Below are 11,924 nucleotides of genomic sequence, written 5' to 3'. Positions count from 1 at the left end.
CCCAAGGCGCAGGATTACAGGCTGAGCCACCGAGCCCGGCTGAGTATTTTTTTTTTAATTAAATTTTTTAGGATTTTAGTCATGATGATAAGCCCACGAAAATGGGTTTTTTACTCAATAGACATTAAAGAAGGGTGGATTAAACATGTCTACGAACCAGGGCTAGAATTTTCTGGACCCCTGGAAACTCCAGCTGATCCTGAAGTGGCACCTAAAAAGACAAGATAGGTGAAGGACAGAGATGATCACATCATTCTTAGCAGCACCAAAGCAAATCTCACAGGGGTGGAGTATGGAGGAACATCAGTCTGAAGAGCAAGAGCCTAAGCCTGATTTCCCTGACACATGTATTTCATTTCAAATGAAATACAAAACACATCTCATTCAGCCCATCTCATTCAACAACTCCAACAAACTCAAGCAGAGTATTGTTGAGAACCCCAAAGCCTGAAAGAGCAAACTACTCACCAGCTGTCACTCCAACTCCAGTGGTAGCTCTGACTTGTATAAAAGTCGTAGCCTCTGAGAAGAAATAGGAGAAAGTGGCATGAAATGCAGATATTTGGAAAAATGTGTAACACTATTACTTCATGTACCATCCCTGTAAGAGGATCAGGTCCTCTGAAGTTCATGTCTGCAGTTTTCTTCAACTCTTTCATGACTCACTTGTGCTGGAACTCCCAGATGCAATGGTTGTGCCAGTAGCTGACCCAGTGGTAACTGCAATCACAAAAAGAGAAAATAGACTTACAGCCCTTTTACATAAAAGTATGATTTTGTTTTAAAAAATTGATTGGTTTCTCAAGTGAACTAAAAGGTTTATAACAGAAACTTTCTTGCCTTAAGTGATACCTCTTGCATGGTCTCCATTATGCCATTTCATTACAAGTATAAAAAATAAAAGGCAATTTACAAGGAGTAAAGTGTTAATAACCTGGCAATTAGTACTCAAAGAGAGATTGAGTAAAATGTACACTATAGTTTCACTATAGCCAACATGATTTACTTGAAGATAAAGAGAAAAGTAATATTTGACTGCAAGCACTCACCTATTTTAATTCCAGTCTTGGTAGTTCCACCGTCTCCCCAAAAAGTTGTGGCCTCTAAGTGAAAGGAAAAAGGAAGCAAATTCAGAAGAATCCATATAACTGAGAAAATTTGGTGATATTCCCAGGGCATGGTAGGGAATATATATGTTTCACAGGAGAGGTCGTAGAAGGGAATATCCCATGACTGAAGTTCCTGATTTTCCCTGTTAGTTGATTGATTTACCTGTGTTGGAACTTCCAGATGCAACTGTTGTGCCTGAAGTAGGAGAGAGGTAAGGAAGAAGGGAGATAGGGAGGAAGAGAGGGAGGGGAGAGGAGGGAGAGGGAGTGCAAAGGGAAGAGGGGGGAGGGGAGGAGGAGGGAGAGGGGGAGGTGAAGAGGAGAGAGGGAGAAAGAAAATGAAAACCCAAATAGTGATGCATTTGCCATCCCGTGAAGAGCATAGCCAAAATTTGGTAATCTCCCAAGGGCATGGTAGAGAATTTGTATGTTTCAGAGGAGGGGTTGTAGGAAGGATTATCCCATGACTGAAGCTCCTGATTTTCCCTGTTAGGTTATTGATTTACCTGTATTGAAAGTTCCAGATGCAACTGCTGTGCCAGATACTACACCAGTGATGCCTGAAGTAGGAGAAAGGGAGAGAGGGAGAGAGCACATGTGCCATCCCAAAAAGAATATAGCTAACAAGGACTGTCTATGACTAGAAAGTAGAAGACCCTTCTTGTGCTATCCTGTCAAGATGAAGTACACTCTCCATTTTAAAATTCAAAGTCACAATAAGCATATTAACATTAGCCCATGGTCCGTCTTTGACTATTTGCTTGCTCAGGCTTAAATATCAGAGGTATCAGGGCTGTTCCCACGATTACCTGTTTCACTTCCAGGGCTTGGCCTCTCAGATGTGCCAGTGGTAGCTTCTAATAGCAAGAGATAGATATAATATTTGTGTAAAGGTATTCAGCTGTATTCAATTAATAAACTTATGACATCTGAAATCCAAAACATGAGAGACCTAAATCTCCAGAGTTCCTCTCATGTTCTCTGCTCTCCTAGCTAGAATTCTATGAACTTGCATTGCCTCCATAAGCACTGAGCTAATAGCTTGAATGTTAAAAGGGAAAATCTTTCTGGACTCTGGGCCTCTTCAGAATTATACTATAAGACTTGCCCCCCAGAAGAAATGATGCATTTTTCATAAACCTAAGCTTTGTACAGCTAAAGTCAAATATAGTGGGAACTCAAGAGTTACCTACCTTCGCGTATTATGCTTCCTTCTATGGAATTTGTAGCTTTAGAGAATAAAGAGGAAGAAAGTAGTGGGGTCTCATGGAAAGAAATACTGTGGTATTGCTCCACAGCTAGACCCAATGGGGAAAAAAAAACATAGTGCCTGTTTCCTCACTGACTCACCTGTGTTGGAACTGCCAGGTAATATGGTGCTACCAGGGACCACTCCAGTTGTACCTAAAAGCAAAATGGAAGGGTACCATTATGTCAATTTTATTCTTATAATAAGAAAAGCATATTCGAGAAAAGAAAGGGGAAACTAGGTAATTCTTTATTCATGTGAGAAGACCATTTTCAGAGATAGCTTTTTCCAGAGTTGTTTTGTGTATTTGTTAATGCAATGCTTCAGTCTCAAGATAAAATTGGTGGGGGGAAGGTATGATGTGAGGTCGTAGTAGAGCCTCTGTAATAACACCCCGTTGTCTAGGCTCAATGTCAGGGAAATAAAGGTATTTTATTTTACTTATCTGGTTTAATACCAGTTGCCTGGCTACCAGCTACCCCTAGAGGAGAAACAAAACAGGATTGATTGATTACCTGTTGAATTTTCATTGGGGCAAAATACTGGTGTTATAGAAATTGTAGTATTCTAGAAAAGCTTAGACATGTGACAAAGGGATTGAGTGGTACAGTGCAGTAATAGATTAGTATCATGGTTAAGTGGATGGATTTTAGAGTCAGACTACCTGAGCTAAAATCTGCTATTCACTTACTGTGTGATCTTGGTCAAATTTGTTAACATCTTAATATCTTTGTGCCATAGGTTTTCTTATCTATGAAAGCAATAGTACTTACCTCACAATTTGGGGTGAAGGATACAAGAAATAATAATAATAAGGGTGTAGATTCGTGTGTGACATGTAGTTTGTGCTCAAAAGTGTTAGCTATTCTTGTAAGAGAAAAGAGGAGTGGTTAGGAAGTTTGTGGGCTCACCTGTATTCATTCTACTTCCTGTGGTTCCACTGCCTCCAGAGGATACAGTGGCTTCTAAGAGAGAGAAAAAGTAAACAAATATGAGGTTAGAAGGAGTTAACATTCTGAGGAAAGCTAAGGTTGTCCTATTCTTGGTAATGATATTAAATACACTTTACTACTAGAGTCATTTGTGGAGGGATTTTGCCATCTAGCTGGCTCACCTGTTTTTGAACTTACAGGTCCAAGTGTGGTGCCAGAAGCTACCCTAGTGAAGCCTGCAACGCAAACAACAGTGATGACTTTTTTCTCTGCCTGGGAGGGACTAAGTTGGGAGAGACTCAGTTTGTCTTTTGAACTTTTTTCAACCAGTAGTGAATTATTTGTGTTTTCTCATGCACAGTTTTATTCCCAAACCAAATAAAGATGTAAATTCCTCAATGGGAATGGGAGGAAAGGGGGGAATGGGAGCCCCCCTTTTTTGGAAATTTAATGGCCATATTTACCTATCGTGCTTCCAGTTCCTTGGTTTACTGACCCTCTGGTAGTAGCTCCTAAAAGGATGAAAATAGCAGAACTTTTGAGTGTAAAGTCAGACTTGAGTTACTGAAATAACTACTCTATATTTCAGTCACTTTTGTGCTCAGTGAAGAATATACTGTTCTGAGATAAATTTTCTGTGTTCGTTTTGGCCTTCTGTTTACCTGAAATAGAATCCTCTGAGTTTGTAGTTCCTTCTACTAATATCCTGGTGAAATCTAAGATGGGAAAAAAAGAAAAGAAAACCTTGCAGAAAATTATCACTTCCACTTTCATTTGCAAGGATCTACATGTGTGAGGTTGGGTCCTGAAAATGGAAGGCAATCTGCCCAAACTGATTCCAAATCAAGTAACAAAAGAAAATATTGTTGATTTCAGATAAGAGTTCCTAAAATACTACTCCTTAAGAAACTAACCACTAAGAAGCAAAGTATAATTGTAATTTATCATCACCCCAAAGTCACACAAACATGCACACCACCATTAATTCTCACCTGTTTTCTGTTCCACTGTAGTGGTTCCACTGACTCCTGTGGAAGTTGTGGCTTCTGGAAGAAAAGAGATGAAGCAGGTAAGGGATGGGGATTTAGTAGAAGAGAAAATATACAGTGATACTCTGACATGAGAAGAAGAATGTGAAAGACTTTCCTCTTTTTGAGACAGGCTGGAGTGCAGTGGCACAATCATGGTTCAATGCAGCCTTGACCTCCTGGGCTCAGGTGATCCTTCTGCCTCAGCCTTCCAAGTAGCTGGGACTACAGGTGCATGCCATCATGCCAGCTAATTATTTTATTTTTTGTAGAGATGGGGGTCTCACTATGTTGCCTAGGCTGGTCTCAAATTCCTGGCCTCAAGCAATCTTCCTACCTAGGCCTCCCAAAGTGCTGGGATTACAGATATGAGTCACAGAGCCTGGCCAAATGTTTTTATCCCTTATTTCCAGAAAGGACACTTGCCTCTCAGCTGGTTAACCTACCTGTCCTGGAACTTCCTGGTGCAACAGTTGTGCCCAAGGCCACACCAGTGGTGCCTGAAATGAGAAGGCCATGGTCACATCATGAAGGATTTTCTGCACTGAGACTATCTAGGTATATAAAATAAATGTATATTTTCAGAGCTATGCCACTCATATTGTATGCAAGCCAGCTATGGGAGGCACCATTCATCCAGACTGCTTTGTCTACATAACTGTCTGATAAACATGTCTTTCCAGTGACTTTTTGCTCCTGGATTGAGTCATGTATTTTTCCTATGTATCAATTATTTCATACATTCATAAATATTTATTGAGCTCTGTTTAGTACTAGGGACCAGTGAACAAAATTAATGAAGACTTTATCTCAAGAAACCTATCTTCTAGTAGGCTTATTTAATAAATATAATGAAAACCCTCAAATAAGAGACACAGGAATTGTTTTGTTTTGGTTTTTTTTTTTTTCCATATTTACCTGTTTTAATTCCAGTGACTGGATTGTCTGATCCTTCAGAGGTAGTTCCTGATGATTGAAAGAAGGAAAAAGATTCTGAGTATCTTTGACCTTAAGTCAATCACTGAAGCAACCATGAAGCAACATAATATTTAAAGTTCAAGGTGAAAAGTTAAATGGGAGCAATTAATTTCTGAGTTCATTTTAGTCAACTGTGTATCTGCGACAGAACCTTCTGGGCCAATGTTGATTCCTGCTGATTTAATCACCAAGGAATTATAGCTCCTACTACCCTCTCCTGAAATCTACATCCCAAGGCCTGGCACTGAAAAAGGCTGGTACAGAAATCACCTGAAGGGTGTGTGTCAACAGCATGGCTGGCCTGAGGGGTGGGCTGCCCTTCCTGAATAACCATCTTTCAGAATAAGAGGCAAACTCATGATGGTACTCAATGGCCATTCAAACATCTGGGACTCCTAGTTCTCATTAACTTCACTACAGTAGCTCTCATGGTTTCTAAGGAAGTTTTTATTTCTGGAAAAGCAAATGAAAAAAGTTGAAAGTATTTTGGGGGAAACATTTTCCTTCTTGAGTTTAAACAGGAGATGATTACCTTTTGAAAATATTCCTACCTTTGAGGGAACTTCCAGGTGCAGCAGTTGTGCCAAAGACTACTCCTCTGGTACCTAAAATCACAAGGAAGAAAGGACTGATAAGTCACTTCCTTTACATTAAAAGAAGGGCTAAGAGAAACATTACACATGTCTTTCAAGTCATAGAAGATCTATCCCAGGGTTTCTCCTATGTTTTCCACAAGTACATTTCTCTTGCTCCCAAAAAATGCCAAAGCTAAACTCTCACATTAGAAGCCTCCTTGTACAATGAGCTACTGTATGTAAAAGTAAAGATTTGGGTAAAGCATGACTATTCTAGAATTTGGGGGCTCAGACAAAGATTTCTATGACAGAAACCAATCTGCATTTATTTAAACCAATTGAAATTTGTAGAAGGGATTTACAGACTTCTCATTTTTACCTGGTACTGTTACTGCTTCAGTAACTTCTGAGAAAGATGTGGCCCCTGAGAAAAAAAAAAAAAATAATAGTACGGGTAAAGATTTAAAGACTCTGAGAAAAGTATGGTAAGATCACTCAGGGAGATACCTTACTGAGAAGCCCTTTACAAACAGTGCTCCTTCCCAGCTTGGTGATTTACCTGAGTTGACATTTTCAGGTGCAACTGTTGTCCCAGAGGGCACTTCAGCTGTGCCTAGATAAGAAAAACAGAGAAAGGTCAACATGGTGACACTTTTGTAGTCCTTAGAAGAATGTGGCCAATATCACATCTGTCTGAAGCAGCAATAGAGACACTACTTGGACCTATAACTGACAAGAGGAAAGACATTTCCCGTGTTTAGTTTGTGCCTTTGGAAGGGCAATGATAATGCAGTGGCTAATATTCTCTGCCTTATTGTTTATTTTCACCCAGGGTGAAGGTCCCATCGAAGGCTTTCCCCAAGTTTACCTGTCTCGCCTCCTGGTACTCCAGTGGTGGCTCCTAATGAAAAGAAAAAGAAAGCAGGAAGAGGAGGAGGAGAGGGAGGAAAGGAAGGAGAAAGAAAAGTTGACTTGTCTAAACTGTAATTATTGATGCCAAATATTAAACATCTGCTGTACAGTTAGTCTAGAAAAACAAAAGGAAAGACATCATTGTGGGAAGTACCCAAGAAAGGATTTCCCACACACTGTGGACTCATCCGTGCTGAAAATCCCAAGGACAACTGTGGTGCCAGGGGCAACCCCAGAGGTGCCTGAAACACAAAGGGACTGAGGTGATCATGGTAACTCAGTAAGGCAAATATCCAAATCTAAAAGGAATATAATGTATTTATTTATTGGCCATAACAGAGTTCTCTTGCTCTGGCACATGGCATTTGGTGAACTACATTTTTCTGCTGCTTTCAGCAATTCATAACTAGGGGAGATAGAGAGACAGTATTCCCAATGTCAGGCACTTCTGCTCGGAATTCTATGAAAGAGAAACCAGAGGCATGGCCCAATGCTCACCTGCTTGCTTCCCGGGTGCTGCGGTGCTGTCTGCTTTAGGGTAGAAAAGGGAGGTGGGGCTTAAATGTGCTGAAAATATTAGACATAGAAGAAAATATGAAGCAAGCAAAAATTTACATATATGTATATACACATATATACATGCATGAGTTGATTCCATGGACTCCCTTCTATTTCACATATACACACAAGCATGAAAGAAGTTCTGAATTCCAGCTAAGATGCTAGTAATAGTTGTGATAGCAATGAAGAAATCTCATCCTCAGAATTAAAGTAGAGAAACTCAATTTTAGAAATGGTATATTTTTAAAAAGAAATCTCTAATAGCAAACCAATTCTGAATCACTTTATAGTGTTCCCAAATATCATGCAAACTCACTCAAGGAAAACTTAGAGTTCCTAATTTTGGTGACCTCAAATCATGGGCTTTTTATTCTCACTGGTTTTTAATAAAGTTCTGGTAGTACCAGTCCCTTCTGTGGAAAGTGTAGCTTCTGAGAGAAGAAACAGGAATGTGGAATACTCACTGGAGATATTAGGGTATATTTTTATAACGGCGGTCCTAACAGAGATATTAGGACATTTGAGATTAAATAAAAGGTATTGTCTTCTAAGAAATCTACCTGTGTTAAAACTTCCAGATATAATGGTCATTCCAGATAATTTTGTAGTGGTACCTAACTGCAAAAAGTCAATGGGCCAATAGACCACTACCTCTCCAATTAATCCGAAAATGATCAATGTGGCCCTGAAACACAGAATGTCTTTCCTGAGGACACTCTATCACTGTAGAGAGTGGGAAATGAACAACTTTATTGCCAGGCCAACCAGTGATGAATATGTTGCCACTGGATTTCCCTTTCACCATGAGGTAAAGAGAGAAGAGGGACATATCCCTTTCCAGGAACATACACCCCTGTTGTATCTGGGTGTCTATGGATGAAATAAAGCATTTTTTTCATTATAAATAGAACTCTTTGATACAACTTGGCAGTTTTTTGTTTGTTTTTAAGTTGGAGTCACTCTGATGCCCAGGCTGGAGTGCAGCAGGATGCTCATGGCCACCGCAGCCTCAACCTGCTGGGTTCAGGTAATCCTTCTGCCATAGCCTTCCAAGGATAGAACCACAGGCATGAGCTACCATGCCTAGTTAATTTTTTTATTTACTGTAGATGTGAGGTCTCACTAAGCTGCCCAGGTTGGTCTCAAACCCCTGGGCTAAGGTAATTCTCTTACCTTCAACCCTTAAAGTACTGGGATTACAAACAACAGCCACCCTGCCTGGCAACTTGGTGCATTTAAATAATCAGTTGTTTTCATGAAGCTTTCTACTGAGGGGAAATTAAAAAATGAACAATAAACATGCATAAGTAAATAAGAAAAATAATAGAAAGTGACAGGCTAAGGGCAGAAAAGAAACTGAGAGTGAATGATTGGAAGTTCTGGAGGGGTAGAATCTATGTAATGCATTCTCACACATTTTATCAGGAAAAAAAAAGTCTTCACAAGTCGGGACACTGAGGGCAACCTGGCTGAGATATCTAAGGTCATAGAATACCCAAGCATAATAACTTCCCAGGTGAATATGAAAGATATGGCCCCAGAAAAAATGCAAACCACTCCCCCAAGTTACTGCATATTATTTGTTCACTGAAGCATCTCAAGTAAACAGATGTTGAGAGCCCAGGCCTCAGCCTGGAAAGCTTACCTCCTGGCAATCCTGCTTGGGTAGTTCTGTTGCCTCCTGGGAAAGCTGTGACCTCTGAGTAAACAAAGAATGGGATGTATAAATACTGGACAGAATACTTGGGGGTCCCATAGGCTACATTGCCCAAGGGACCATGTTCAGAACTTCTTACCTGTGTTGGAACTTCCAGGTTCCAGAGTTTTGGCAGAGATGCCCTTAGTAGTACCTGAAAGAAGGACTGAGTGAGTCGGTCAGTTCATTGTTCTTAATGACATGAAGATAAGTTCTTAAAGAAGAAAAATGGTGTTTCTTTACTATGGCACTTAATTTATTTCTCTGGACTCTCTCATTTTAAGAGTTAATCTATACATTTCCCATAAAACATATCAGTCCCTCAGCAAGTTTACAGAGAACATCCTCTAACACTGACTCTCTTTCTTACCAGTTGGTTTTAGGGATATAGATTTGGGCCAACATTGCTCATATAACTGTCAGGGAATGGGCCTCATGATGACCAGATGAGGGGACCTTAGATCCAAGGCAGAAGACATAAGGAGGAAAAGTTGACTTGTCTGAACTGTAATTATTGATGCTGAGTATTAAACATCTGCTACATTTTCGCCTAATATACCAAAGCTAGGAAATTCAGAGACTTTTTCTATGCTCAGACAACATTGGGAAGTTATCATAAAGTACAGCTAGTCTAGAAAAACAATCCTAAAGTTTATATGGAGCCAAAACAGAGCCCACATAGCCAAAGTAATCCTAAGTAAAAGACGAAATATGAAGGCATCACACTATCTGACTTCAAGTTATACTCAAGGTGATGGTAACTAAAATAGCATGGTACTGGTACAAAAATAGAAAGATAGATCAATGGAACAGAACAGAGAACCCAGAAATAAAGTCACATACCTACAACCAACTGATCTTTGGCAAGGCCAACAAAAATAAACAATGGGCAAAGGAGATCCTATTCAATATATGAGAATGGTCAAACTAGCTAGCCATATGCAGAAGCATGAAACTGGACCCTACTTCTCACCATATACAACAATGAACTCAGGATGGATCAGACTTAAATGTAAGACGTGAAATAAAAAATCCTAGAAGAAACCCTAGGAAAAACCCTTCTGAACACTGTCTTAGGCAAATAATTAATGAGGAAGTCCCCAAAAACAAAAACAACAAAACCAAATATAGGCAAATTGTACTTAATTAAACTAAAAATCTTCAGCACGGTAAAATAAATAATCAACAGAGTGAACAGAAACTATAGAATGGGAGAAAACATTTGCTAATTATGCCTCAAAGGACTAATATCTAGAATCTACAAGGAACTCAAAGAGCTCAACATCAAGAAAACAAACACCATCAAAAAGTGGGCTAAGGACATAAATAGACACTTCTCAAAAGAAGACATTCAAGTAGATAACAAACATGAAAAAATGTTCACCATCACTAATCAGAGCAAGACAAATTAAAACCACAATTAGATAGCATCTAATACCACTCAAAATGGCTATCATTAAAAAGTCAGAGAAATACAGTTACTGGTATGGATGCAGAGAAAAATAGAATGGTCATACACTATTGGTGGGAATGTCAACTAGAACAACCTCTCTGGTAAACAGTATGGAGATTTCTCAAAGAACTAAAACTAGAACTACCATTCGACCCGGCATTCCCACTATTGGGTAACTTCCCAAAGGAAAATAAGTTATATAAAAAAGATAATTGCAGCACTATTAATAATAGCAAAGTTATGAAACCAACCTAAGTGCACGTCAACAATTGACCGGATAAACAAATAGTTATACACACACACACACACACACACACACACACACACACACACAATACACCATGGTGTACTATGCAACCATAACAAAGAACAAAATTATGTCCTTTGCAGCAACATGTATGAACCCTGAAAACATTATCTTAGGTGAAATAACTTGGAAAGAGAAAAACAAATATCTATATTCTCATTTATACCTGGGAGCTAAGTGGACAAAAAAGATGGAAACAATAAACACTGGGGACACTAAAATGAGGAGATGGAAAGGGAACAAGGGTTTAGAAGCTTCCTAGTGGGTATGACATTCACTATTTGGGAAATGGGGACACCTGAAGTCTGATCCCCACCATTTCACAATATATCTATGTAACATCATTTGTACTCTCAAACCTAAAGGAAAAAAATGAAAGTACAGTTAGTGCCTGAACAGAGATCATCTGAGATTATTTCAACTTTTGTTGTTCCACTTTTTCCTACAGAAGTTGTGACCTATGAGAAACAGGAAAAACATAGCAGTGAGGGCAAAGCTTTGAAGAATCTGAGAAAATATGGTAGGATCACCCAGGGAGACACCTTACTGAAGAGCCCTTCCCAAGCAGTGCTTTTTGGGGATTTACCTGAACTGGAGCTTCTAGGTGCAACTGTTGTACCAGAGGGCAATTCCACTGTGCCTAGGTTGGGGAAAACAAACAAACAAAAAACCAGAAAGATCAACATGGTGACACTTTTGTAATTTTTAAAAGAATGTAGCCAACATCACCATGGCTATGGGTCATTTTGAAGCAGCAAAAGACACTTTCTGGATCTATAACTGACAGGAGGAGAAACATTTCCTGGGCTTATTCTGGTGCTCTGCAAGGCCAAGGTCAATGCAGTGGCTAATATCCCTGCCCTCGTTATTTATTGTTGCCAAGGTTGAAGGTCACATCAACGACTTTCCCCATATTTAATTGTCCTACTCCCTGGTGTTCCAGTAGTAGCCTCTAATGAAAAGAAAAAGAAGAGGAAGACAAGAAGGAAAAGGAGGAGGAGAATGAGGACAAAGCGGAAGAGGAAGGGGAATACAAGATGTTGAATTTTTATCTTTCAACTAAAATATTACATCTAAAATCTCTAGGCACAATAGAAGTCAATGCTGTAATGTTATACAGACTA

General features: G+C 39.4%; 1 protein-coding gene across 1 annotated transcript in view; it reads right to left on the bottom strand.

Moving 5' to 3' along the window:
- MUC19 (mucin 19, oligomeric) overlaps positions 1-11,924 on the bottom strand; it is a 180,393-nt gene that overhangs the window by 14,900 nt on the left and 153,569 nt on the right. The window contains exons 105-118 of the mRNA XM_021714400.1: positions 6,740-6,772; positions 6,431-6,484; positions 6,234-6,295; positions 5,567-5,630; positions 5,237-5,284; positions 4,765-4,818; positions 3,884-4,006; positions 3,755-3,802; positions 3,270-3,323; positions 2,460-2,513; positions 1,919-1,966; positions 1,616-1,669; positions 1,050-1,103; positions 667-720 (exon numbers count right to left, since the gene is read on the bottom strand). Of these exons, the coding sequence (XP_021570075.1) occupies positions 667-720; positions 1,050-1,103; positions 1,616-1,669; positions 1,919-1,966; positions 2,460-2,513; positions 3,270-3,323; positions 3,755-3,802; positions 3,884-4,006; positions 4,765-4,818; positions 5,237-5,284; positions 5,567-5,630; positions 6,234-6,295; positions 6,431-6,484; positions 6,740-6,772 (804 nt within the window). The remainder of the gene's footprint in view (positions 1-666; positions 721-1,049; positions 1,104-1,615; positions 1,670-1,918; positions 1,967-2,459; positions 2,514-3,269; positions 3,324-3,754; positions 3,803-3,883; positions 4,007-4,764; positions 4,819-5,236; positions 5,285-5,566; positions 5,631-6,233; positions 6,296-6,430; positions 6,485-6,739; positions 6,773-11,924) is intronic.

This window comes from Carlito syrichta, unplaced genomic scaffold (assembly GCF_000164805.1).
Source record: "Carlito syrichta isolate Samal-C Ts95f unplaced genomic scaffold, Tarsius_syrichta-2.0.1 Scaffold305642, whole genome shotgun sequence".
In the NCBI taxonomy this organism is placed as follows: domain Eukaryota; kingdom Metazoa; phylum Chordata; class Mammalia; order Primates; family Tarsiidae; genus Carlito; species Carlito syrichta.
Note: the sequence above shows the minus strand (reverse complement) of the source record. Positions and strands in the feature narration are given on the sequence as shown.